We start from the raw sequence: 27,325 nt of genomic DNA, 5'->3' as shown, positions 1-27,325 counted from the left end.
TTCCATGAATTCTTTTTGAGATCCACTCTCAACCCAAGTTTCCCAATCCACCTGCATGTTGAAGTATCCATGAGTATTGTAATAGTGCCTATCTTAAAACGCTTTTTCTATCTCCTGATTTATTTTCTTCCTGTCATCCAACTACTGCTCGGAGGCCTGTACATCACTCCCATCAGGATCTTTTCTCCTTTGTGGTTCCTCAGCTCTACCAACACAGATTCTGTGCCTTCCCATTCTAAATGAAATTGATCACAAGGCGTGATGTTATTAAATTTCATTTCTTACTAACCAGATAAGGTCTTGGATATTTAGTTCCCAGTCATCTAAGAGACACACAACATTGTACCTGTCAATTGCAAAATGTACTACAAGCTCATTTAACTTCTTTCATATACTGCATTCCTTGCAGTGCAGCAGTGTCAGTTCTGTATTGATTGTCTTCCTACTCATAGTTGTTCCCTTGTCTGTGTCTGAAGTTATATTCCTGATACTTTCCATACTCTCCATCCTGTTCCTTTTTCTGGAAATTGTAATAACCTCTACTGAATGACCATCCTTTTTACTTATTCCAGAATTTTCAATGCAACCAAACTCAGCCCACCCACTATTAAGTTGAAAGCTCTGTCCACAACTCTAGTTACACAGTTCGTCAAGATTCCAGTCCTGGCATGATTCAGATGGAGCCTATTCCAACAGAACAGCTCCCTCCATCAGAATAGCTCCTGATCCTGGGCATCAGGTTAGTGAAATAGACTTCAGGACTCTATCCTGGCCACAAGGAATAGTATCAGAGATAATGGGAACTGCAGATGCTATCTCTGATGAAGGGTCCAGGCCCGAAACGTCAGCTTTTGTGCTCCTGAGATGCTGCTTAACCTGCTGTGTTCATCCAGCCCACATTTTATTATCTACACAAGGAATAGTGTCTATTTCTCTGACTACACTATCTCCAAATACAACTACGTTTCTCTTTCCTCTCTTACCCTTTATTCTTAGACCGTGACTCCATTTCCGTACTTCCCAAGCATCGGGAACGTTACTCCTGCAGCTAGCCTGTCCTATCAGGATTTCATATGTTTCTATGAGATTCCCCCCTCATTCTTCTAAATTCCAGTGAGGACAAGCCCATCTGTTTCATGTTGTCTTCATATGTCACTCCTGCCATCCTGTGAATCAGTCTAGCAAACCTTTGCTGGACTCCCTCAATAGCAAGAATGTCCCTCCTCAGACTAGGAGACCAAACCTTCACACAATACTTAAGGTGTGGCCTCACCAAGCACCTGTATAACTGAGGCAAGACATTCCTACTCCTATACTCCAATCATCTCGCTATGAAAGCCAGCATGCCATTAACTTTTCTCACTGGCTGCTGCACCTGCATGCCAACCTTCAGTGACTATTTCACCATGACACCGAGGCCTCATTGTACCTCACCTTTTTCTAAACTTCCACCATTCAGGTAATAAGCTACCTTCCTGTTTTAGTGATCAAAGTGATGACCTCACTTTTATCTGCATTATATTGCATTTGCCAAATATTTGCACACTCAGCCAACCTGTGCAAGTCACCCAGTGGCCTCTTAGCATCCTCCTCACAGCACATGCTGCATAGTGTCATCTGCAAATTTGGTAATATTGCACTCAATTCCCTCATTCAAATTGTTAATATATATTGTGAACAGTTGGTATCCCAGCACTGAACCCTGTGCACCACTCGTCACCCCCTGCCACTCTGAAAAGGACTTATTCATTCCACCTTTTTACTTCCTGTCTGCCAACCAGTTCTCTAGCCATGTCAATACATAACCTCCAATACCATGAGCTTTAATTTTGTTTTCTAATTTCTTGTCTGGAATCTTGTCAAAAGCCTTTTGAATGTCCAAAAGCACAACATCCACTGAGTCACCCTGTCTACGCTACTGGTTACATGCTTAAAAATTTCCAGAAAAGTTTGCAAGCATGATTTCTCTTGAGTGATTCTGTGCTCGGACCGATCCTGTCCCCACTTTCCAAATGCTCAGTTATTACATCCTTAATAATTGACTCCAGCATTTTCCTCACCAGTGGTCACTGGCTAACTGACCTATAATTTCCATATTTTCTCTGTCCTTTTTTAAAAATAGTGGGTATTATCAGCTACCCTACAGTCAATTGGAACTCTCCCAGAGTTGATAGAATGCTGGAAAATGATACCAACGTGCCATTATTTCTAGGGCCACTTCCTTAAGTGCTCTGAAATGCAGAGCATCAGGCCCTGGGGACTTATTGGGTTTTAATCCCATCAGTTTCCCTAATACCATTTCCTGACTGATAAGGATTGTCATTAGTTCCTACTTCATGCTTGACCCTCTGTCTTATAGCATTTTTGGAAAGTTCTTTGTGGCCTTCTTTGTGAAGTCAGATCCAAAATGTTTGTTCAGCTTCTCTGCTATCTCTTTGTTGTCCATTATGAATTCACCTGATTCTGACTGCAAGGGACTTACATTTGTCTTCACCAGTCTTTTTCTTCATGTATGTGTACAAGCCTTTGCAGTCAGTTTTGCTGTTTTCCACAAGCTTACTCTCCAATTCTATTTTTCCCTTCCAAATTAAATGCTTGTCTTCTTCTCCCGAACTTTAAATTTCTCCCATTCCTTAGGTTTGTTGCTTTTTCTGGCCAATTTGTATGCTTTAACACCAACCCGTTTCCCTTGTTGGCCAAGATTGAGCGACTTTCCCTGTTTTGTTGTTGTGCCAGACAGCAACGTACGCTTGTTCTTTAAATATCTACCATTGCCTATCCACCATCAAAGCATTCCTGAGAAGCTTTCCTAGCCAGTGCATGTCCCATACCATCAAAGTTAGCTTTCTTTAAATATGATGCCAGGGTCCCGAATTTAAAGATGAGATGTCTCTCCCAAGTTAAGCTTCAGTACAAATTAACATCTATTAAGGCCCTATTCAAGTATGAGATGATTGACTGACTGATAAGTGTCCCTCAGTCAGCTGATTCAGCCACTTTTCACCGACTGCTGAATGCTAAACTTTTAAGATGAAAAGAGAAAATCAAGATTTTCAGTTCTATTTCCTCACTGCCTCCAGATTCTCCAAACTATATACTCACTTCAGCTGTGTCTTCCTATGGAAGTCATCTCTTGTCCCTGATCACGCGAAACCTCTTACCTTCTCCGCTGCCACTGTTTATAACAGTCTTTCCCTTTAGCTGTGCTTACAGATCTGACTGACTCTCGCACTGTTTCGCCTAAGGCTTGCACTATCCATTCTCACTAATGTTTATATTTGACACTCTGCCAGCAACTTTTGCTTCTGAAGACTTGGGTATTGTTTTTCCTCAGCTTTGTTGTCACTGGCATTTTCACTGTTTCACATCAGTTTTGTCATCAGTGACACTTGCATTGTTCCTTTTCAGCTGTGTTCTCTTGCATTCACCATTTCAATAGATTTCTCTTCAGACTCACCTTTTCACTGTCTGATTCTCACATTTTCCCATCAGTGCACAAGTTAGTGAAAACAAGAGCATATCTGATTGTCCTCAGCGTCACTCTCTCTGCTCTCATTATTTCCCTTCAGACTTGTGCTTGTGTCTGTGACCGTTTCATTGTTCCTGTCAGGCATGTTCTGTCCACTCTCACTGATTCTTTTATCTGATGGCCTGTCACGTTAATTCTCTTGATATGCTAATTCTCCTGTCAGGTAATTTTGCAAAACTAAAGAGAAGGTTGATAATCTGAGCTCCAACGGATGTTCTTTTGATTCTGTCATTAGCGGCAAAATTTAGAATTTGTATCATGCCTACGCACATTTAGTTTATAAGAACCCCACCCCAAAAAAAAATTTAGAAATCACTTCAGATACGTTTACTGTATTTTCCAATGCAAGAAAGTGAAATAGTATATTACAGTCAAAATTTGAAGTGAAACTATAATGTACCCTACCTTTCACCAAGCTGTTCTGTTATAACTACAAAACTGAATCCACATGACATTGTGTGGAAACAACAAGAAATGCACCTGACCATTTTCCATTCCAGCAATATTCTTTTCAGTCACCAGCAATGTATTGTGAATAATTATCAACAAAGCCATAGCGTAGCATTTACAAATGAACTGCTCGTCGATGTCAATTTCAGCTTTGTCAGAACTGTTGTATTTTATAGTTCTTTATAACCAATCATGGATTAAGGACCTGAATTCAAGTAGATGTATGAAGTTGCCTTGACATCAGAATAGCATTCCAGTAGGTGTGGCACCAAGGAACTCCAATAAAATTTATGACATTGGGAGAAAACCTGTCCTCTGAGTCGTCATATCTGGCACAAAGGAAGATGAACGTGTTTCTTCCCTGTGATTCATCTCAGTCTCAGGTTCTTGCTCTGAAAGTTCCTCTAGGTGGCATACTTGGCCTCATTATTTTCAGCTGCTGCATCAGTGAGTCTCCTTCTATCATTAGGTGATTTGCTGATAGTTAAACAGGGTTCCGTTCCATTTACAATCCGTGAGCTAATGATAAGTTTCATGCCTGTGTACTACAAAACCTGCTGACAATCAGGCTTACATTGATAAGTGGCAAGCAAAACGTGCCAGACAATGACCAGCTGTAGCAACACCCTTTGGTATTGACTGGCATTATCATTAATGAAGCCTTCACTATCAAATTCCTGAGGGTCATCATGGACCAGAAACTCAGCTAGCCCAAGCTGGTGGTTGCCAGAAATTTCGATATTTGATGATAAGTGGCTTCCTTTCACCATTTGCAAGGTGAAAACATGGAATACGGTGGAATATCCACCACTTGCTTTGATGGGTATAGCTGTGATAACACTCTAGATAGTCCATACTGTCAAAGCCAGAGCTGTATGCTTGACCAGTGAATAACTTAAATATTCAGTCCCTCCAGTACTATTGAATCATACCACTATTGAATCTACTATATTGTTGATAAGATTCACTGCAACATGTCTGTTCTATGTCACCATGCTACCTTTCGCAGCATCTTCTAATTCTGAACCTCTCACCTTGATGAACAAGGGTTGAAGGCGCATGGGAATGCCATTGTCTTCAAATTACATACTGTCCTGGCTTAGATGTACCCACTGTATCTTCTAATCTTACTTTTCTGTCAACAGCAAATGTGATCACTGCAGTAATTGCACTTATCTGTTAATTTTTCTGATTAGCCTGGACACTCATTAACGTGACAGAACAATTAACAGGAGCAATGATTGAAATTTATGGAATTTCACTGAACGTTTGCATCCACAATTTGATGTTGCATCTCTGATAAATATTTCAGTTTAGTTTCTGGCTCATTTCTAATTCCATTTAATTGGACATTTTTTAGTGTGTAATTTTGGCCAAAACTGTCTGAGTCTATTTCTTAGGGATTGTATTTTGCATTTTTGTTACTGCTAGATGCTGTTTAAGATTAGTTATTGACACCTGCAGAAACTCATCAGGATTTAGTATTTTCAATTTGCAACCACAGCATTGCTTCCTACACCCCCATTCCAATTTCCTCTCTGACCACAGCTTTCTCAGGTGTATGTGATCTGTCACAAGGTTTACATGTCATATGGCACCTGTAATCGTCAACAAACGATTATACTGCCTTCACAATCCTTTATAATATTGTGCATAGAGTTACTGCAGAAAGGCAAGTTAGTACTGTTTTTTCTAAAGAACGCATGTATGCAGATATATGCTTATTAAATGCTGTAAACTATCTGATCTTCACTGTTATGCTTTTCCTATTCTAACTTCTCAAACTGTTTTGATTGTTTGGATCATCAAAGTTCTATACCGTTCTGTGATATGGCTGAACATTTTTCAGTTGTATCTATTTCTCAGGTTCTCACTGCCTTTTCCATTTGCTTTAATGAAATCTTACTTAATGCATTCCTTTTTGTCAGACATTATTGATGTAGATTTCTTTTAATCGTACTTTACAACTTAATTGACTTTTTCATAAATTTTGGAGAGTGGTTATTCTTTCTGGGGTACAATATCTGTTTCTTCTGGAGAATTTTAATAATTGAATTCATAACCTCCCTCAACAGCTTGCTTCATGTTGAGGTCAGGAGCAAGAGATCAACTTTGCTTACTCTTCTGGCCTAATGCTTGTGTCTCTTGTGAATGTCTCCAGCCATTCAGCTTTTCTCTTGACCTTTGCATTCCTCTGATTCTGGCCTCATCTTTATCCTTATCCCATCCCTTTACATTATTGTAGAAATGGCATGCTTTCAGTTACATTGGCCCAGTATTCTAGGATTTACTTTCTAAATCTCATAATTTTTTTGCCTAAGCATTCTCTTTACTACTTTTATTCTCAATATTTTTGATTGTCCTCTTTAAACTACTTGAAATTTTTTGTTAACCATGCAAAATGCAAGTCATTGTCATTCCTATGAATTTGTAACTCACTCCTAGAAAGAATCACATCCTCTGTCAGTTCTTTAACACCTACACATTTATTTTTCTCATTTAAATATGTTTCTGTCATACAGACTTTCTGTACATTAATGTGGTACATTCTTCACCTGTTACAGACATTCTTAATGAGTTACTACAAAGGGAGAACCGAGTATTGCATTTTTGGACCATGAGAAAGAAGCGATTGGACCAGTGTCAGCAGTATGTGGTCTTTGAGAGGAGTGCTAAACAGGTAAGAAAAGTTCTTGAATAATAACGAACAGAGTTTTTTTTAACCTTAGTAACTGAAACAGAGTAAAAAGTAGTTACGAACCTGAAGCTTTTAGAATTGGTCTTATCATTCAATCCAATACACGACTTGTGTATTTCCAATAATTTTTTAGAAGTGGACTAAGTATCACAAGATTAGGATCCCCTTGGCATAGTGAAATGGAAGAGAACGATGTATTTGATGACATCATACCAGCAGTGGCTAAGTACAGAGGTTGGTGGGATGGAAGGTGAGGAAAAGGGAATCCTGCCATGGTTCTAAGAGAGAGGAAAAGATGACAGCAGAAATGCAGAAAATGTGACAGACATAGGTAAGGACCTTATCGCTACAGTGGGAGGTGGAGAATATCTACGCACTCAAGATAAAAATATAGTTTTTCAGAAACACTGATATGGAATGTTGTGTCATTGGAACAGACGTGATAAAAATGAAGGAACTGAGAATTGATTGGAATTCTTGTATGGTATATGGTAAGAGGAACAAAGAAGAACAAAGAAAATTTCAGCACAGGAACAGGCCCTTTGGCCCTCCAAGCCTACACTGATCGAGATCTGTCTAAACCTGTCATCTATTTTCGAAGGGTCTGTATTCCTTTGCTCCCTGCTCATCTGTGTACCTGTCCAGCTACATCTTTAAAAGACACTATCATGGATGTGAGTTTGCTCGCTGAGCTGGAAGGTTAGTTTTCAGACGTTTCGTCACCATTCTAGGTAACAACATCAGTGAGCCTCTGACGAAGCGCTGGCGTTATGTCCCGCTTTCTATTTATCTGGTTAGGCTTCCTTGGGTTGGTGATGTCATTTCCTGTTCTTTTTCTCAGGGGATGGTAAATTGGCTCCAAATCAATGTGTTTGTTGATGGAGTTCCGGTTGGAATGCCATGCTTCTAGGAATTCTCGTGCATGTCTCTGTTTGGCTTGTCCTAGGATGGATGTGTTGTCCCAATCAAAGTGGTGTCCTTCCTTATCTGTATGTAAGGATACGAGTGATAGTGGGTCATGTCGTTTTGTGGCTAGTTGATGTTCATGTATCCTGGTGGCTAGCTTTCTGCCAGTTTGTCCAATGTAGTGTTTGTCACAGTTCTTGCAAGGTATTTTGTAGATGACGTTCGTTTTATTTGTTGTCTTTATAGGGTCTTTTAAGTTCATTAGCTGCTGTTTTAGTGTGTTGGTGGGTTTGTGGGCTACCCTGATGCCAAGAGGTCCGAGTAGTCTGGCAGTCATTTCGGAAATGTCTTTGATGTAGGGGAGAGTGGCTATGGTTTCTGAGCCCGTTTTGTCTGTTTGTTTGGGTTTGTTGCTGAGAAATCGGCGGACTGTGTTCATAGGGTACCCATTCTTTTTGAATACACTGTATAGGTGATTTTCCTCTGCTCTGCGTAGTTCCTTTGTGCTGCAGTGTGTGGTGGCTCATTGGAATAATGTTCTAATGCAGCTTAGTTTGTGGGTGTTGGGATGGTTGCTCCTGTAGTTCAGTATTTGGTCCGTATGTATTGCTTTCCTGTAGATGCTGGTTTGAAGTTCCCCATTGGCTGTTCGCTCTACTGTGACGTCTAGCAATGGCAGTTTGTTGTTGTTTTCCTCCTCTTTTGTGAATGTTATTGCCAGTAAGGGTATTATTGATGGTCTTGAATGTTTCCTCTAATTTGTTTTGTTTAGTGATGACAAAGGTGTCATCCACATAGCGGACCCAAAGTTTGGGTTGGATGATTGGCAGAGCTGTTTATTCGAGTCTCTGCATTACTGCCTCTGCTAAGAACCCTGATATCGTAGATCCCATGGGTGTACCGTTGGTTTGCCTGTAGGTTTTCTTATTGAAAGTGAAGTGGGTGGTGAGGCATAGGTCCACTAGCTTGATGTTGTCCTTGCTGATGAGGTTGGTGGTGTTTAGTGTATGTGTCTTCGGTTCTTCTAATAGTGTCATCAGTGTTTGTTTGGCCAGGTTGATGTTCAAAAAATAAAACCAGATGGATCCAACACACCACGCTTCTACGGACTACCAAAAATTCACAAACCAGAAGCACCCCTCAGGCCCATAGTGTCGCTACCTGGAACACCAACCTACAGATTAGCCAAGGAACTACACCAAAGACTAAAACACCCAGTAGAAGACTCCCACCACTCCACTCACTCCACCCAAGAATTCTTGAACACCATCAAAGACACCAAGATAGAAGAGGATGAAATAATGGTCTCCTTTGACATAACAGCCCTGTTCACATCCATCAACATCAACCTGGCCAAAGGAACACTGATGACACTATTAGAAGAACAGAAGACACATACACTAGACACCACCAACCTCATCAGCAAGGACAACATCATCAAGCTAGTGGACCTTTGCCTCACCACCCACTTCATTTTCAATAAGAAAACCTACAGACAAACCAACGGTACACCCATGGGATCTCCGATATCAGGGCTCTTAGCAGAGGCAGTAATGCAGAGACTCGAACAAACAGCTCTGCCAATCATCCAACCCAAACTTTGGGTCCGCTATGTGGATGACACCTTTGTCATCACTAAACAAAACAAATTAGAGGAAACATTCAAGACCATCAATAATACCCTTACTGGCAATAACATTCACAAAAGAGGAGGAAAACAACAACAAACTGCCATTGCTAGACGTCACAGTAGAGCGAACAGCCAATGGGGAACTTCAAACCAGCGTCTACAGGAAAACAACACATACGGACCAAATACTGAACTACAGGAGCAACCATCCCAACACCCACAAACTAAGCTGCATTAGAACATTATTCCAACGAGCCACCACACACTGCAGCACAAAGGAACTACGCAGAGCAGAGAAAAATCACCTATACGGTGTATTCAAAAAGAATGGGTACCCTATGAACACAGTCCGCCGATTTCTCAGCAACAAACCCAAACAAACAGACAAAACGGGCTCAGAAACCATAACCACTCTCCCCTACATCAAAGACATTTCCGAAATGACTGCCAGACTACTCGGACCTCTTGGCATCAGGGTAGCCCACAAACCCACCAACACACTAAAACAGCAGCTAATGAACTTAAAAGACCCTATACAGACAACAAATAAAACGAACGTCATCTACAAAATACCTTGCAAGAACTGTGACAAACACTACATTGGACAAACTGGCAGAAAGCTAGCCACCAGGATACATGAACATCAACTAGCCACAAAACGACATGACCCACTATCACTCGTATCCTTACATACAGATAAGGAAGGACACCACTTTGATTGGGCCAACACATCCATCCTAGGACAAGCCAAACAGAGACATGCACGAGAATTCCTAGAAGCATGGCATTCCAACCGGAACTCCATCAACAAACACATTGATTTGGAGCCAATCTACCATCCCCTGAGAAAAAGAACAGGAAATGACATCACCAACCCAAGGAAACCTAACCAGATAAATAGAAAGCGGGACATAACACCAGCACTTTGTCGGAGGCTCACTGATGATGTTACCTAGAATGGTGACGAAACGTCTGAAAACTAACCTTCCAGTTCAGTGAGCAAACTCACATCCAGAACCTCAACCTGAGCTACAAATCTTCTCAAAACTCGCTAGACACTATCATGTCTGCGTCTCCCATCTCCGCTGGCAACACGTTCAAGGCACCCACCACTCTCTGCGTAAAGAACTTTACACGCATATTTCCCATAAACTTTGCTCCTCTCACTTTGAACTCATGACCCCTAGTAATTGAGTCCCCCATTCTGGGGGGGAAAAAGCTTCTTGCTATCCACCTTGTCTGTACCCCTCATGATTTTGTAGATCTTAGTCAGGTCCCCCCTCAATCTCTGTCTTTCTAATGAAAATAATCCTAATCTACTCAACCTTTCTTCACAGCTAGTGCCCTCCATACCAGGCAACATCCTGGTGAACCTCTTCTGCACCCTCTCCAAAGCATCCACATCCTTGTGGTAATGTGGTGACCAGAACTGTATGCAGTACTCTAAATGTGGCCGAACCGAAGTCTTTTAACTGTGACATGATCTGTTGACTCTTGTATTCAATACCCCGTCCGATGAAGGAAAGCATGCCGTATGCCTTCTTGACCACTCTATTGACTTGTGTTGCCACCTTCAGAGAACAATGGACCTGAACACTCGGATTTCTCTGTACATCAATTTTCCCCAAGACTTTTCCTTTTACTATATAGTTTGCTCTTGAATTGGATCTCCCAAAATGCATCACCTTGCATTTGCCCGGAAGTGTAGGCGTGTTAGCTTTAGGAATTGGTGGCAAACACATCTTCCAAACTTCTGTAAGCATTCAAGAGGAACGATTTTCTGTGTAGTACCCTAATCCACTATCCAGACAGCCTCAACATCCCTTCCATGTAAACACAGAAGAAGTAACACCTGTCGTTTAATCTCTGTTGCTCTTACCATCAAAGACGTCAGATCCTCTTTCATGCTGAAGCAGTGCCTTACATCCAGTAAAAGCAGAAAATGTTGGAGGAACTTGGCAGATCTGACAGCATTTGTGGACAGAAACAGATCAAAGAACAATACAACATAGGAGCAGGCCTTCATACCATCATGCATGTGCTAACCATGAAGCTATTCTGAACTAATCTCATTTTGCCTACACGTAGCCTCTATTCCTGTATTCTCTGCCTGTTCAGGTATCTATCTAAATGGCTCCTGACCTTCTGCCACCTCCCCTGGCAGTCTGTTCCAGGCATCTGCTACTCTGTGTTTTTCAAAAAAAAAACTTGCTTCCCACATCTCTTATAAACTTGCACCCTCTCATCTTAAATCTATGCTACCTAGTATTTGATGTTTCCATCTTCTGACTACCCACACTTCCATGCCTCTCCATTTTATATTTTTTATACTTCAGTTTTGACATCACATAGCTTCTGATGCTCCATCAAAACAATCCAAGTTTGTCCAAACTCTCTTTATAGTTAATACACTCCAATCCAGGCAACATCTTGGTAAACTGTTCTCTTCCAGTCTGCAAAACTTTCATATCCTTATTATATTGTTGCAAGCTAAACTGCACACAATACTCCAAATGTAGCCCAACTAAAGACACAAAGCTGCAATATGACTTGTAAACTTTTATGCTCAGTGTTCTGACCGATGAAGGCACATATGCTGTACGTCTCCTTTACCAACTTATCTACTTCGGTTGCCACTTTCAGCGAACTATAGCCTTGAACCCCAAGATCCTTCTGTATATTAATGCTCCAAAGGGTTCTGCCATTTCCTGTATAGCTTGCTGTTGCATTTGACATCCCAAAGTGCATCTCTTCACACTTGTCCCGATTAAACTCAATCAGCTACTTCTCTGCCCAATTTTTCAACTGACCTATAACCTTCTATATCGTTTGATAACCTTCCTCACTATGTGCAAGCATTCCAATTTCTGTGTCATCAGCAAGCTTACTAATCAGACTGCTTATAGTTTCATGAAACCATTTATATCAGTGTTGCAAACAAACAACATCTTGGCACTGATCCTTGCAGAACACCACTGGTCGCAATCAGTCAGAAAAACATCTGTCCACATCTACCATTTGTCTGCTATGACCGAGCCAATTTTGTTTCCAACTTGCTATGGATCCCATGTAACTGAATCTTCTGGTACAGCCTACCCTGGTGGACCTTGTCACATGCTTTAATAAAGTCCATGCAGATAACATCCACTGCCCTATTCTCATCAATCTTCTTTATCACTTCCTTGGAAAACCTCACTGAAATTTATGAGACATGACCTCCACTGCCTTAAGCCACATTGACTATCCGTAATGAATCCATTGATCTCCAAATATGAGTAAATTCTGTCCCTAAGCATCTTCTCCAATAACTTCTCTACCACTGAATGGCTCACTGGCCTATAATTTCCTGAATATTCCATGATGCCCTCCTTAAACAAAGGAACAGCATTGAATATTCACCAACCATCAGGAACCTCACCTGCGGTTAAAGAGGATACAAAGATCTCTAGAAAACGCCCCAATGGTCTCCTCCTTTGCCTGCATCAGTATCCATTAGGACCTATGGACCTATCCATCTTAATGTTTTTCAAAGTCACATGACACCAGGTTATTAAACCAACAGGTTCATTTGAAATCTCAGGCTTTCAGAGCAATGTACCCATTGTCTGGTGAATTCGTCTTGTGTCACTGCAGAAACTTGAAACTTTATCTGACGAAGGAACAGTGCTCTGAAAGCTTGTGATTTCAGATAAACCTATTGGTTTATAACGTGGTGTCGTGTAACTTCTGACTTTGTCCATCTCAATCCAACACTGGTACCTCCATTAATGTTTTTCAAGATACCCAACACCTGTTCCTTTTTAATATCCACATGCCCCAGAATATCAGCATGCCCTTCCTAATGTTCCATTAGCCATAACCTTCTCCTTGGTGAATACCAATGTAAATACTCATTAGGGACCTCACCCACTTTCTCTGACTCCACATATAAATTCTCTCTTTTGCTGTTAGTGGACCTACCTTTTCTCTTGTGACCCTCTTGCTCCTAATATAGTTATAAAATGTTTTGTAGGCTAAAATTAAGGATTCTTCTTAATTTTACTTGACAAGGACATTTCATGGCCCCTTACAGCCCTCCTAATTTTTTTGTTAAAGTTCATTTCTCCTTCGTTTATACTCCTCAAGCTGCTTGGTTGATTTTGGCTTCCTAAACCTTATGTACACTTGCTTTTTCTTTGTGACCGAACTTGTAATATGACTTCTCATCCAAGATTCCTGAATTTTGCCATCCTTATCTTTCATCCTCGCAGAAACATGCTGGTGTTGATCGCTGAATCAACTGGTCCTCTAAAGACTCCCAGATGTCTGATGTGGATACACCCTCAAACAGTTGCCCCCAATTTAATTTGTCCACTTCCTGTCTAATACTGCTGTCAGTACTGTTCCCCCATTTTAGCACTTTCACCCAAGGACCAGTCTTATCCTGATACATGACTCAAAACCTACGATATCACTGTTCCCAAAATGCCCTCCCACTGAACTTTGATCACTTTGCCAGGCTCATGCTCCGATACAAGGGCCTCTTCCCTATTTGAACTATCAACTGAGTTCACGTTTTGAGTCCGCTCTGACTCTTTTCCCGAACTTTTGCAGTGTTTTGCTTTCATTGATTTAGATTTGCTACTTTCAATTCAGTATAATACTTGATGCTGACAATATGGTCTCCTGTATGTTGAGAAGAGCAAACGCAACTTGAATGAGTGCTTTGCAGAACACCTATGGCTTGCAAGTATGTCCTTGAGTCTCAACTGGCATTGGCTTAATTCTCTACCTAATTCTCAGGCTAACATCTCTGCCCTTGGCCTGCTGTTCTGATGCAGTGAAGCTAAACGTAAGCTCAAAGAACAGCACCTTAACTTTCAGTGAGGCACTTGGCAAATTCCAGACTTTACTCTGAATTTAATAATTTATCACCATAACCTTTTGTATTCCTGTTTTCATTCCTTCGTACTTTTTGGTTTTACTCTTATTTTAAACAATAGCATATCTGTTCCATGCACACCTTTTGTTACCTTGTTTCTTTACTTGCTGTTTTGACCTTGTAAGACCAAGGCCTCAATTTATCAATTTTCGGGTTATGTAGAAACATTTTAAAAAGCAGCAGGTGTTGGCTATTTGGCCCTTCAACCCTAGTCTGCCTCATCCAATCATACTCTTGTTCCCACTTCCTCCCCATACCCTTTGATCCCTTTAGCCATAAGAACTATGTCTAACACATTTTTAAAAACATTGTGCTTTGCCCTCCATTGCTTTGGCAGAGAATTCCACAAACTCACCACTGTCTGGGTGAAAAGATTTCACCTCATCGCAGTCCTTAATGGCATACTCCATATCCTTAGATTTGGATTTTGAGAGCAGAGACAGGAAAATTCCTGGCCTTACAAACCTGGCCATTAACAAGTTTTCCTGAATTGAGTGGCTTATCAGACCATTTCTTATATCAGTTAAGGGCTGATTTGGGAAGGTTAGTCGATTACTTCCAAAAAGAACATTTGTGAACCAGATGGGCTTCATGGTCACTATTACTGAGATGAAATTTATATTCCAGATATGTTAATTCAATTTAAATTCCACCACCTACATTGGTAGGATTTGAATCCAGTGTGTCCAGCTTAGTCTTAACTAAGTTAAGTCACTTTGCCATGATGTTACCATCCCTCCCTAGTCTGTACTTGCCATTATTGGCCCAGGAAGGTGCAGGCTGCTGTGGAATTCTTGCCTGGTGATTCAAGGAGAATTGAGGAGAATGCCAGTTGCCAATACAGGCTGAGCAGCAAATCTGTCTGGGGTTGTAGCATGATGCCCAAACATTGAAATAAAAGAGTAAAATACGAAGTGTTCCTCCAACCCTTATCTCTTGCACGACCTCATTTTCTCTTGCCCCACCCATGGCATCTTATGTTCCTCTTCTCATCTCCCATTCACCAGCATTCACCTTAGATTTCTCTACTCAGTTTTTTTTCCCCTATTCATTTGTGGGGTGTGGGCATCGCTGGCTGGCCAGCATTGCTTGCCCATGCATAATTGCCCTTGAAAAGGTGGCAGTGAGCTGCCTTCTTGAACTGCTGCTGCGTGTTGACCCACAATGCTATTAGGGAGGGAATTACAGGATTTTGACCCAGCAACAGTGAAAGAACTGTGATATAGTTCCAACTCAAGATCGCGAGTAGCTTGAAGGGGAACGTGGAGGTGGTGGTGTTCCCATATAACAGCTGACCTTGTCCTTCCTGATGTAAATGGTCGTTGGGTTTTGAAGGTGCTGCCTGAGGAGCTTCGGTGAATTCCTGCAGTGCATCTTGTAGCTAGTACACACTGCTGCTACTGAGCGTCGGTGATAGAGGGAGTGAATGCTTGTGGATGTAGTGCCAATCAAGCGGGCTGCTTTGTTTTGGATAATGTCAAGCTTCTTGTGTTGTTGCGGCTGCATCATCCAAGCAAGTGGGGAGTATCCCACCACGGTCCTGACTAGTACCTTGCAAATGGTGGACGAGCTTTGAGGAGTCAGGAGGTAAATTACTCGCCACAGTAGTCCTAGCTTCTGGCCTGCTCTTGTAGCCTCTCTGTTAATATGGTGAATCCAGTTGAGTTTCTGGTCAATAGTAACCTCCAGGATCTTCATAGTGTGGGATTCAGTAATGGTAACACCATTGAATGAAAAGGGGCGGTGGTTAGATTGTCCTTATTTGTGATGGTCATAGCTTGGCATTTGTGTGGCGTGAATGTCACTGCCATTTGTCAGCCGAAGCCTAGATATTGTCCAGATCTTGTTACATGGACTGCTTGAGTATCAGAGGAATCACAAATGATGCTGAACATTGTGTGGTCATTCGCAAGCATCCCCACCTCTGACCTTATGATGGAGGGAAGGGCATTGATGAAGCAGCTGAAGATGGTTGGGCCTAGGACACTACCCTGAGGAACTCGTGCAGAGGTGTCCTGGAGCTGAGAATTTGACCTCCCACAACCACGGTCATCTTCCTATGTGTCAGGTATGACTTCAACCTCCGGAGCATTTGCCCCCTGAATATCCATTGATCCCAGTTTTGCTAGGGCTCCTTAATGCCACACTCTGTTGAATGCAGCCTTGATATCAAGGGCTGTAACTCTCACCCCATCTCCGGAATATAGCTGTTTTGTCCATGTTTGAATCTAGGCTGTAATGAGATCAGGAGTTGAGTGGGCCTGGAGGACGCCAAACTGGGCATCTCTGAGCAGGTGCTGCTGGATAACACTGTCGATGACACCTTCCATCGCTTTACTGATGAGATGGTAATTGGCCGGGTTGGACTTGTCCTGCATTTAGTGTACAGGACATACTTGGGCAATTTTCCACATTGTCAGGTGTTTATAAGTGTTGTAATTGTATTGGAACAGCTCGGCTGGGGGAGCGGCAAGTTCTGGTGCGCAGGCCTTCAGTACTGTTGCCAGAATATCGTCAGGGTTGGTAGCCTTTGCAGTATCCAGTGTCTTCAACCGTTTCTTAATATCACATGGAGTGAATCGAATTGGCTGAACACTGGTATCTGTAATGCCGGGTCCACTGGAGGAGACCAAGCTGGATCATCCGCTCAGCACTTCTTGCTGAAGAATACTTGAATGCTTCAGCCTTATCTTTTACACTGATGTGCTGGGCTCTTCCACCATTGAGGAGGGGGATATTTGTGGAGCCTCCTTCTCTATTGAGTTGTTTAATTGTCCACCACCAATTACTACTGGATGTGGCTGGACTGCAGAGCTTAGATCTGATCCGTTGGTTGTGGGATCGCTTAGCTCTATCTATTACTTGCTGCTTTTGCTATTTAACATGCAAGTAATGCCGTTTGGTGGCTTCACCAGGTTGATACTTCATCTTCAGGCAAGTCTGGTGCTGCTGCTGGCATGCCCTCCTGCACTCTTCATTGAACCAGGGTTAATTCCCTGGCTTGATGGTAATGGTTGAGTGCGGGATATAGGTTGTGCTAGAGTACAATTCTGCTGCTGTTGATAGCCCATAGTGCCTCGTGGATGCCCAGTCTTGAGTTGTAGATCTGTGCGAAGTCTGACCCATTTAGCACGGTGATAGTGGCATTCAACATGATAGAGGTTGTTCACAATGTGAACGTGGGACTTGGTCTCCACAAGGACTGTGCAATGGCCTCTCTTACCGATACAGTCATGGACAGATGCAACTGCAGCTGGAAGATTCGTAAGGATGAGGTCAAATCGGTTTTTCCCTCTTATAAATTCCCTCACCACCTGCTGCTGATGCAGCCTAGCAGTCCCTTTAAGACCCGACCAGCTCGATCAGTGGCACTGCTGCTGAGCCACTCTTGGTGTTGGACTTTGAAATCCCCCACCGAGAGTACATTTTGTGCCCATGCCATCCTCAGTGCTTCCTCTAAGTGTTGCTCAACATTGAAGAGTGCTGATTCATCAGCTGAGGGAGGACGGCATGTGGTAATCAGCTGGAGGTTTCCTTGCCCATGTGCAACTTGAAGCCATGAGACTTCATGGGGTCCGGAGTCAATGTTGAGGACTCCTGGAGTGTTACCCTCTTGACTGTATACCACTGTGCCGCCCCCTCTGCTGGGTCTGTCCTGCCAGTGAGACAGAACACATCCAGGGATGGTGATGGTGGTGTCTGGGACATTATATGTAAGGTATGATTCTGTGAGTATGACTATGTCACGCTATTGCTTGACTAGTCTGTGAGACAGCTGTCCCAATTTTGGCACTAAACCCCAGATGCTAGTGTGGAGGACTTTGCTTGGTCAGCAGGGCCGTTTCTGCTGTTGTCTTTGCCAGTGCTGAGGTTGATGCCAGGTGATCTGTCTGGTTTCATTTCTTTGAGTCTTTGAAGCGATTGGTACATCTGAATGGCTTGCTAGGCCATTTCAGAAGGCACTTGAAAGTCAACCACATTGCTGTGGGTCTGGAGTCGTATGTCGGCCAGACCAGGTGATGGTGGCACATTTCCTCCCTGAAAGACATTCGTGAACCAGATGGGTTCTTCCAACAATCGGCAATGATTTTGTGGCGATCAGTAGATTCTTAATTCCAGACTCTTTTTTTTGAATTCGAATTTCGCCATCTACTGTGTTGGGATTCGAACCTGAGTCCCAGAACATCAGCTGGGTTTCTGGACTAACAGTCGAGCAATAATACCACTCAGGTATCGCCAACCCATATCTGAGGTCCTTTATGCTCCCTTTGGCAACTCCTAGATTCACCCTTTCCATCTTCACGTACTGTGTCAACACACTTGGACTTCACCGGTGCCCTTGAGCACAGGAGAGAAAAAATATTCATTAAAATTCTATAATGCTGTGTACACTCCATCAAGATAAACACTGATTCACTAAAACATAATTTGACACTTCAACAGAAGTTTGTACTGTTTGACAGTTTGACAGTTTTACAGTTTCAGTGCCTTAATGGAATTTATAGACCGAGGAGACCAGATCCTGCAACCCACAAGATGCAGAATACCTTACCTCCCCAAAGGGGTTTCCTGGCTATCCACATGAATCCACAAAACACAGACTTTCTCCTGGCAGGCATAAAATTCACAGTCCAGGGGCTTTGCTCAGGTATGGACTGTGTAAGATCCCAAAATCCCTGTTCACTGGAGACAATTGACGCTTTCACAGGCCAAGTTCTTTCATGAAATGGGCTGTGCAAAAACTGGCCTGACATTCGTGCTCCCAATGAAAATGGAAAACCATGTTTGAATATGTGACTTTCAATTTCGGAACACTTATATCTATCAGTATATCTTAACTTAAATGCACCTTTTTCCTTGTCCAGGCCAACCTTTTCTCAAAACCTATTTCATCTCTAACTTCTTCCTAATAAAGATAAAACATTAACTCTCCTTCTTACCTCACAGGTGCTGTTAAACCTGCTGAGTATTTCTAGCATTTTCTCTTCTTGGTACAAATTTCCAGCATGTGTGATATTTTATCTTCTAATAGTAATACTTAAAACTATCAAAGTCACATTTAAGAGTCTCACTAAAATTGAGTGAATTTTATGTTCTAATAAGTTGCATACTGTAATCTTTCATTATGTATTTTAAAATGTAATGTGATGTTACTGAAAATCTATGGATACAATGGAAGAATGCCTGTGCTGCGATGGAAAATTTATCCAGAAGGTTTTAATCCAGCAGTTAAAAAGTACTAGTGGACATTGATCTACATATTAATGCATGTAATTCTGCATCTATGAATGTCCCTGCTGAAGATACAATGTCCTTGTTTTAGGCACTGGAGTGGATCCATGATACTGGGGAGTTCTATCTGTCCACGCATACATCCACAGGCTCCAGCATCCCACATACTCAGGAGCTTTTAAAAGAACATGAAGAGTTCCAAATTACTGCAAAGGTGAGCAAGATGCTTCTGATTTGATAAAAATCATGTAAAGTCAGTCCAAACATGAAGCAAAGCCTGGATTTCTACTTTGCCTAAATGGTGCTTAGTATATTTAACAATGTTACAATTTCTCTGCTGCCCGAAATAGGCGAAGAGGTAGAGCAGGCTCATGACCCACAGCAGGGGTTAATACTGCAGGTTAAGTTTTGATTTTTAATTTGTTCTCTTGAAAATGTACTGAAATTCTTGAATGCTATGTTTCCACATAGGACATCATTGTAGATGGGGAAGAAATTTACATCTTAACATGTCGGAATTTAATTTTTTAATAGTTTGAAGATTTTGAGCATTTAGGAACTAAAATGGACAAAATGTAAGAAAACAGTCATGCCTGTTTTAGTTGTGTTCAAAAATTGTCTCCGCATTGGCATTATTTTTTAAATGTCTGAAATTTTAACTCAGCACATGATGTGAATATTTTAATGTATGATAAAGGATTAGCTTAATATTTGTATTAAAGTAATCAAAGCTACTTTTAAAAATAAAATGTCAATACCTGCATATTAAATTTGGTCCTTCTTTATAGCAAACCAAAGACCGTGTGAAACTGTTGATACAGTTGGCTGATGGCTTTTGTGAAAAAGGACACTCTCATGCTGTGGAAATCAAAAACTGGGTCACAGCAGTAGATAAGCGCTATCGGGATTTCTCCCTTCGCATGGAGAAGTATCGTGTAGCTTTAGAAAAAGCACTTGGAATTTCAGACTCCAAAGGGGTAAGAGAGCAAAGCAACTAGATATTCAGTTCTTATATTTCCAGTATTTTCGTTGCATGAATTTAAAAACTTGTGCTTTGTTTACTCCATTTTGCAATGCAGAGCAAAGACTTGCAATTGGACATCATCCCAGCAAGTGCTCCTGGTTCAGAGGTGAAGCTCCGTGATGCCGCACATGACCTTAATGAAGAAAGGCGTAAATCAGCTCGTCGGAAAGAGTATGTTTTCAACTGAAATTTCAATTTCTTTTAATTGATCATTGAAGTTTCTAGTTCTGATATAAGAAAATTAAATTATAGTTACTTTGGACAGACCAAGCTCTTTTTACATCCTTATCTATCTGTTGGGTATAGACATCAAGTTGGAAAGCACAATAAATTATTTTTTGAAAATGTAAGTAATACTCCATAAGGATGAAATTATGGATGGACACTTTGTAGTAGCCTGATGACCTGGCTATGGCAAGATTTGTTGCAGAATTAAATGAGAGTCTGGCAAGCCCTATCTTGATGTTCTGATAAACTCGTCTCTTTTATGCACTTGCGATGAGGCGGATTTCTCATTTGGCAGTGGAAGTTTGCCAATTAATGTGAATCTTCGCTTGCTAAATGCCTTATTAACAACACAACTCAGCTTATTAATTATCAGCTTCCAATCTTACCAAATGTGCCAAATAAAATAGATGTTGAGAATTCTCGACAAGAAAGCTAGAGCAGATACCTGGCAAATTACAGTTTACTGTAAAGAGCTTTCGTGTTGCTCAGCACAAACATTGTCTCAGGACATGATCCACAGGAAGAACTGAACATACTCAACCACCCACAGACATTCAAGATTTGTCCACCCCACAGGTTTCTTGTGGCACCTCTCTGATCCATTTGCTGCTGGCCGTGTTGGAAAGTGGGTGGGTTGTCTTTTCAATCTGTTCAAGGGAGTGGCAGGGAAAGCGAGACCCTGTTGATCAGGGAGTCCTGGTGTCAACTACCATGGTCACAATCCAGGGTCTTAGTAGACTGTGACAGAGGGGAGTAATTTGCAATGACCACCACCCTAGTGCCCACATGGGGTGCACTGAGGTCCAGGGTGGCATCATTAAGTTGTAATGATGGGGCTTTGGAAGCTGGGATGACAATTGAAGGCAAAGCTCAGTGTGGTGGATCTCCATGAAGGGAGAGATAGATGGAAATGGCCTGTCAGGGTAAGTAAGAGATTAAAAAATAAGGGCAAGGATGCACTCTTTTTTCCCTTGGGGGGATTGGGCAAGCGACCAGATGGATCCTGGTGCTGATTGTCCACTGTGAGCTGGATTTCCTGCCATAATTTGCAAATCTCTACATGCAGAATACACTTGTAAAGTGGCTGGGACAAGGACCGAAATGAGCACAGTAAGTGTAGTTTAATGGCAAAAGTGCAGGATCCACATCTACTGGGCACTGGGACGTGAAAGGGTAAATACATGAAGCTTGAGTTTGCAATGCTGATTAAAGGCTGGTTACACTATGCTGTTGAAGCTTGCAAAGCTAACATTGTTGTCTCAGTAATTCAGAAGTTCATTGCAATGACTTAAAAGAGTCATTTCAGATCTACAGCACAGAAGAAGGTCCTTCAACCCATTTCATCCACACTGATCAAAAATGACCATTTAGCTATTCTAGTCCTATTTTTCCAGCACTTGGCCTGTAGCCTTGAATGCCTCGGCATCGCAAGTGCACACCTACATACTACTAAAATGTTGTGAGGTTTTCTGCCTTTACCACCCTTACAGGCAGTGAGTTCCAGATTCCCACCTGGATGAAAAAATTTTTCCTCATCTCTAAACCTTTTATCTGTTAACTTAAATATTTGCCCTCAGTCATTAATTCCTCCATCAAGAATATAGAACAGTACAGCACAGGAACAGGTCCATCAGCCCACGATATTGTACGGAACATGACACCCAAGTTACTGGGAAGGCAATGGCCTAGTGGTATTATCACTGGGCTGTTAATCCAGAGACCCATTTAACGTTCTGGGGACCTAGGTTCAAATCTCCAGCAGATGGTGGAATTTGAGTTAATCTGGAATTAAGAGTCTATTGGTGAACATGACTCCATTGCCAATTATCAGGAAAAACCCGTCTGGTTCACTAATGTCCTTTTAGGTTGATTGTGAGACGGGTTGGATAAAGTACTGTGAGAAACCACTGGAGCTCACAGTGAAAAAGCCACCAGAAAACATGAAACAACTGGCATTTTGTCAGCCATCTTATTTTATAATGTCCCCTCTGGGCAATTTGGGATGGCAATAAATGTTCCCTAGCTAGCGACTCCCTCATCCCATGGAAGAATTAAACAAAAATGCTGCCTAGCCAGCTATGCCCGCATCCCATGAATGAATAAAGAAAAAAAACTAGCCCCTTCTCCTTGCTCATGGTTCATATTCTCCTCCCATTCCTTGCTTATTTATGCACTTATCTAATAGTCCCTTAAACATACCTATCCTATGTGCCTCCACCGGGCAGCGTTTTCTAGGCATCTCCCACGCTGTGTTTAAAAAAAGAACTGGCCCCTCATATCTTGTTTGAGCTTTGCCCCTCTCACCTTAAATACATTCCCTCTTGTATTAGTCATTTCAACCCTTGGAAAAAGATTCTCACTGTCAACCCTATCTCTGGCCCTGGAAATGTATGTACTTTCAAGCCAACTAGACCACTCAGAGCCTCCTCTCTGTTTATGTTCCTTTCAGTCTAAGGGCAATGTTACTTAAAAATGTCCCATTATGGTGCCAGTGAGGGGTAATGACTGAGTTGCCAACCCTTGTGCAGGTGCATAATGGACTTTTAAAGATGGCATGGGAACAAGTAAAGCAGGTTTCTCGGCGGATACCTGCCTGAGTGTAAAATGAATCTAGGCTTGGCTGGGAGAAGCTGCCATAGGGGTGGGTTAGTTTGAACATGAGACGAGTTTGGTGAAGTACAGGACCTCGCAGTGGAAAACCCACCAGAAAATATGAAACAACTGGCGCTTATTCAGCTGCCTTATTGTATAGTTATCAGTAATAATGTTCAAATTATGTTGTGTTTTCTTCTTTAAGTTATATTTTATGTACGAAATAATGAACTCCTAAGACTATTAAATGCTTTAATACAGTTTGGATCTTGAAGTCTGAGTAGGTAGGTGAGAATTGGTTAAGATTAATTTTAAAGAGTTGAAAAATACTAATAATTATAAATTCTGGCAAAGTAATCTCTTGCTTTGCCCTCAGATTTATTATGGCTGAACTAATCCAAACTGAGAAAGCTTACGTACGAGATCTTCGAGAGTGTTTGGAAGTAAGTTACTCTTTTCATAATTATTTATACGGAATACTGATGGAAATCATCTGCTATGTTGTAGAAATCCTGCAACTTGGTTGTCTTAGTCACTTATTGAGTGAAGACTATATATAATATTTAACGATAGGCTGAATGTTAAAAAATATCTAGAATAAGGTTGTGAAGGTTGGCATAAGCTTATTATTGTGTTTCATATTTAGAGAATCAGTTGTGATGTTGTGCTCAGACTTCTAATCGATATATTTTTAGCTATGATTACAGTTATGTGTAGAAGTGGTTTTCCTTTTAGCTAATGTCTTATAGTTTGTCTTACTGTGAACCCCGTAAATTGTCATATGTTGGTAAATATATTATGAATGTTTAGTACTAGAAAACTTGCATTTGTAAATCTTAATGTTGCTTAGAAACAAATAAAATTATTTTTTAAAAAGGTGATTTATTGGAAGCAACATGCTTTAAGTATAATCATGTAGAACTTTCAAGAGAATGTGTGGTGCTCTGTGTTGCACAAGATAATGGTCCTGAAAGAGTTAATACTGAAGTTGTCTAGTCCGATGGTGACACACAGTCTTTAATTGAAGACTGGGAGCCCAACTCTAGCTTTTGCAAGTAGCAGATGTATTCGGTGCATCTCCCAAGAGTCCATAATAATTATGCCTGATTAGTATTGTATGTTGTGCATATTGCAATAAAGCCATAAAGACCAGTGTTGCTTCTGTTTCAACTCAGCAATAGTCAGCCTTCTGCCACTAATCATTCTATAGGCCTTAGGCACTACATAGACAGAGGAAAATTGGTGCTAGCAAACTACCTCAAACAACCCTTATACTTTGCCCAATACCAGCAAAAGTGGAAGAGATCACAAGGTGCCAGCTGTGGCAAATGGATTAAATGCCACATGGTACAGATTCAAATTCCATGCTGTTCTGGAAGAGCAAGAAGAGATAAGTTTCTGAAGTGAATGCACCATTTAAGTGTATTACTGCTTTCAGAAGGCAATGACAACAACTGAAATGCAATTAACACAGAAATTGCAGCTGCCATGGAAACAACAACAGGGCAAGTTCTGCACTCTAAAGACAAACCTTTCATCATGGTGCTGGTAAGAGGTACTGGGAAAAGTATGTGGTCTCGGAAAAGAGAAAAACTTTCTTTTAAAAAAAGACAGAGACCATAGCAAAGAAGGCTGTGTGGAGCTCAAGAAGTAAAGTTGGATATCCCTAGGTGAAAGGGGATAGCTTTACACAAAAAAAGTGCATAGACCAGAAAGGCAAGGGAGTGTAAAAGTGAGTTGTCACTTCTTTAAATGAGGATCACTTCGTTTGAGAATAGGTTTCAAGAGACAAAGCTGCAAAGAATAGTGAAAGGCCAACGAAGTAATTATTACCCCGGCTGCAGAATCAGGAAGGCCTCAGAATTATTGAAGCTGAAAAAGAGCATATTTTTTAAAATGTGAAAGAAGGAGATAGAACAGTACAGCACAGAACAGGCCCTTCAGCCCACAATGTTGTGCCGACCATTGATCCTCATGGATGCACCCTCAAATTTCTGTGACCAAATATACTGGGATAATGGCACAATGGTATTGTTGCTGGAGTAGTAAAGCAGAATAATTGTCAGGGGAACGAAGTGTGGAGCTGGATGAACACAGCAAGCCAAGCAGCATCTCAGGAGCACAAAAGCTGTCGTTTCGGGCCTAGACCCTTCATCAGAGAGGTCTGACCCTCTCTGATGAAGGGTCTAGGCCCAAAACATCAGCTTTTGTGCTCCTGAGATGCTGCTCGGCCTGCTGTGTTCATCCAGCTCCACACTTCGTTATCTTGGATTCTCCAGCATCTGCAGTTCCCATTATCACTACTTGTCAGGGGATCTGGGTTTGAATTTACAATAGCAGACGATGGAACTTGGATTCAAAAAAGGGAAATTAAATGTCTAAGGATAACCATGAAACTGTTCTGTTGGAACAAATCCATCATCTTCACTAATGCCCTTTAGGAAAAGAAATCAGTTGTCATTATCTGGTCTGGCCTAACAAGCTGCACTAAATGGCTGAAAATTCTCATCAGGAGCTACAAAACAGCACAATTGGTGCGCCAAACAATGTAATCACAAACCACAGACAGATTTAAGCAATTCCACAGCCACTAGATTAAGTATAGGCTGTGCAGCATCCAGTTGTGTTTGGTAGTAGCTAATTAAACAACTCACTGGAAGAAGAGGCTCAACAAATATCCAGATCAGATGGCCCACCTGGCATCAACCTACACTCCAGAAACGACCCGGCAGATTCCTCCTCAATGGCATCTTGGAGCTTGTGGCAAAATTAGGGGAGCTACCTCAGACTACTAAAGCAACAGCCTGACAGTGTGAGTCATTCTGAGCAAACATCATCCCAGCGGATGTGGAAGCACAACTGTGTACAGTAGGAATGCAATGGCTCTTGAAATCCATAACACTGAGTACAAACCTGAGGAAATCTCATGGCTTCAGATTAAACACAGACAAGCAGATGTCCTGATTATTATCAAGTCTGCCTGTCTCCCTACCTCAGTTGACGAATCAGTACTCCTCCATGTTGAACAGGGATACAAAATGTACTTTGGGGTGGGGGACTTGGGTGTTTATCAACAAGAGCGGCTTGGCAGCACCACCCCTGACCAAGCTGGTCAAGTCCTGAAGAACATCGCTGTTAGGCTGGATCTGCAGCAGGTGGTGAGGTCATGGCACATAAAGGAAAAGTGTACTTGAGCTCTTCCTCGCCATTTTGCCGCTACAGATGCATCTATTCAAGACAGTATTGGTAACACATTACTGTCCTCACAATGAGCATACCCCCCCTCCCCCCCCATCATATTCACGTAGTGCAGAAGAGGCCCTTTGGGACATTAAGTCTGTGCTAACAATCTGTGCTAACAAAAATACACTACTTGCACGAGTCCCTCTTCCCAAACTGGGCCCATGGCCTTCAATTTTATGACACTTCAACACTCATTTGAGTACTTTTTACAGGTTGTGAAGTTTCCCATCTCAACTACCTTCAGGGCAATTCTAGACCCACACCATCCTCTGGGTGAAAAAATGTTTCTTTAAATCCCCACTAAACTTCCGGCTTTCCACTTTAAAATTATGCCTGCTTGTTATTATTGTGCATTATACGCAGTGGCGTGCTGGGATGTGCAAGGAATGTGTGGAAAAATCCATTTTGTCTGCAGAAACTGGGAAAATCCTAAAAAACTGGCAACTCCCCATCATTGATCGTAAAACCGAGGTGGGAAAACCCAGTAAGCAATACACCTATACAAAAAAATACAAAATTTTGAAAGCTTCAAAGCAGTAACTCACTACAAAACTGCCATTTATATAATATAAAGTTTTTTATTGAACAATTCATTCTATCAATACAGAGCTTCAGAAGACTGGTAAACAAGTAAAATATTCAGAGGCTAACAAACTTTACTGCTACAGAATTTTAAGCAGCATTCGTAACTGCAAGAGTATAAAACTTTTTTTTAAAAGGTCTGAAAGAGTAATGAAATGATGCAGATCTAAAACAGCTTTACTGTCATAAGAATTAATAACTTTGAGAAGAAATAAGTCAATCTCAGCCCTGTAGAACAGCAAAGCCTAACCAGCAAAATTGAGTCTTGACAAAAGAATGCTAAATCTGTG

General features: G+C 41.5%; 1 protein-coding gene across 5 annotated transcripts in view; it reads left to right on the top strand.

The window, feature by feature from the left end:
- Nucleotides 1-27,325, top strand: part of LOC125461125 (triple functional domain protein-like) — a 636,773-nt gene that overhangs the window by 293,568 nt on the left and 315,880 nt on the right. For all 5 annotated transcript variants that reach the window (XR_007249410.2, XM_048549570.2, XM_048549543.2 and 2 more), the window contains 5 exons: nucleotides 6,544-6,659; nucleotides 19,458-19,580; nucleotides 20,155-20,343; nucleotides 20,446-20,561; nucleotides 23,587-23,653. Coding sequence is in view for 4 of the 5 variants with exons in the window: in XM_048549570.2 (XP_048405527.1) it covers nucleotides 6,544-6,659; nucleotides 19,458-19,580; nucleotides 20,155-20,343; nucleotides 20,446-20,561; nucleotides 23,587-23,653 (611 nt within the window). In the remaining variant the exon portion in view is untranslated. The remainder of the gene's footprint in view (nucleotides 1-6,543; nucleotides 6,660-19,457; nucleotides 19,581-20,154; nucleotides 20,344-20,445; nucleotides 20,562-23,586; nucleotides 23,654-27,325) is intronic.

The sequence above is a fragment of the Stegostoma tigrinum genome, chromosome 2 (genome assembly GCF_030684315.1).
Source record: "Stegostoma tigrinum isolate sSteTig4 chromosome 2, sSteTig4.hap1, whole genome shotgun sequence".
Classification (NCBI taxonomy): domain Eukaryota; kingdom Metazoa; phylum Chordata; class Chondrichthyes; order Orectolobiformes; family Stegostomatidae; genus Stegostoma; species Stegostoma tigrinum.
Note: the sequence above shows the minus strand (reverse complement) of the source record. Positions and strands in the feature narration are given on the sequence as shown.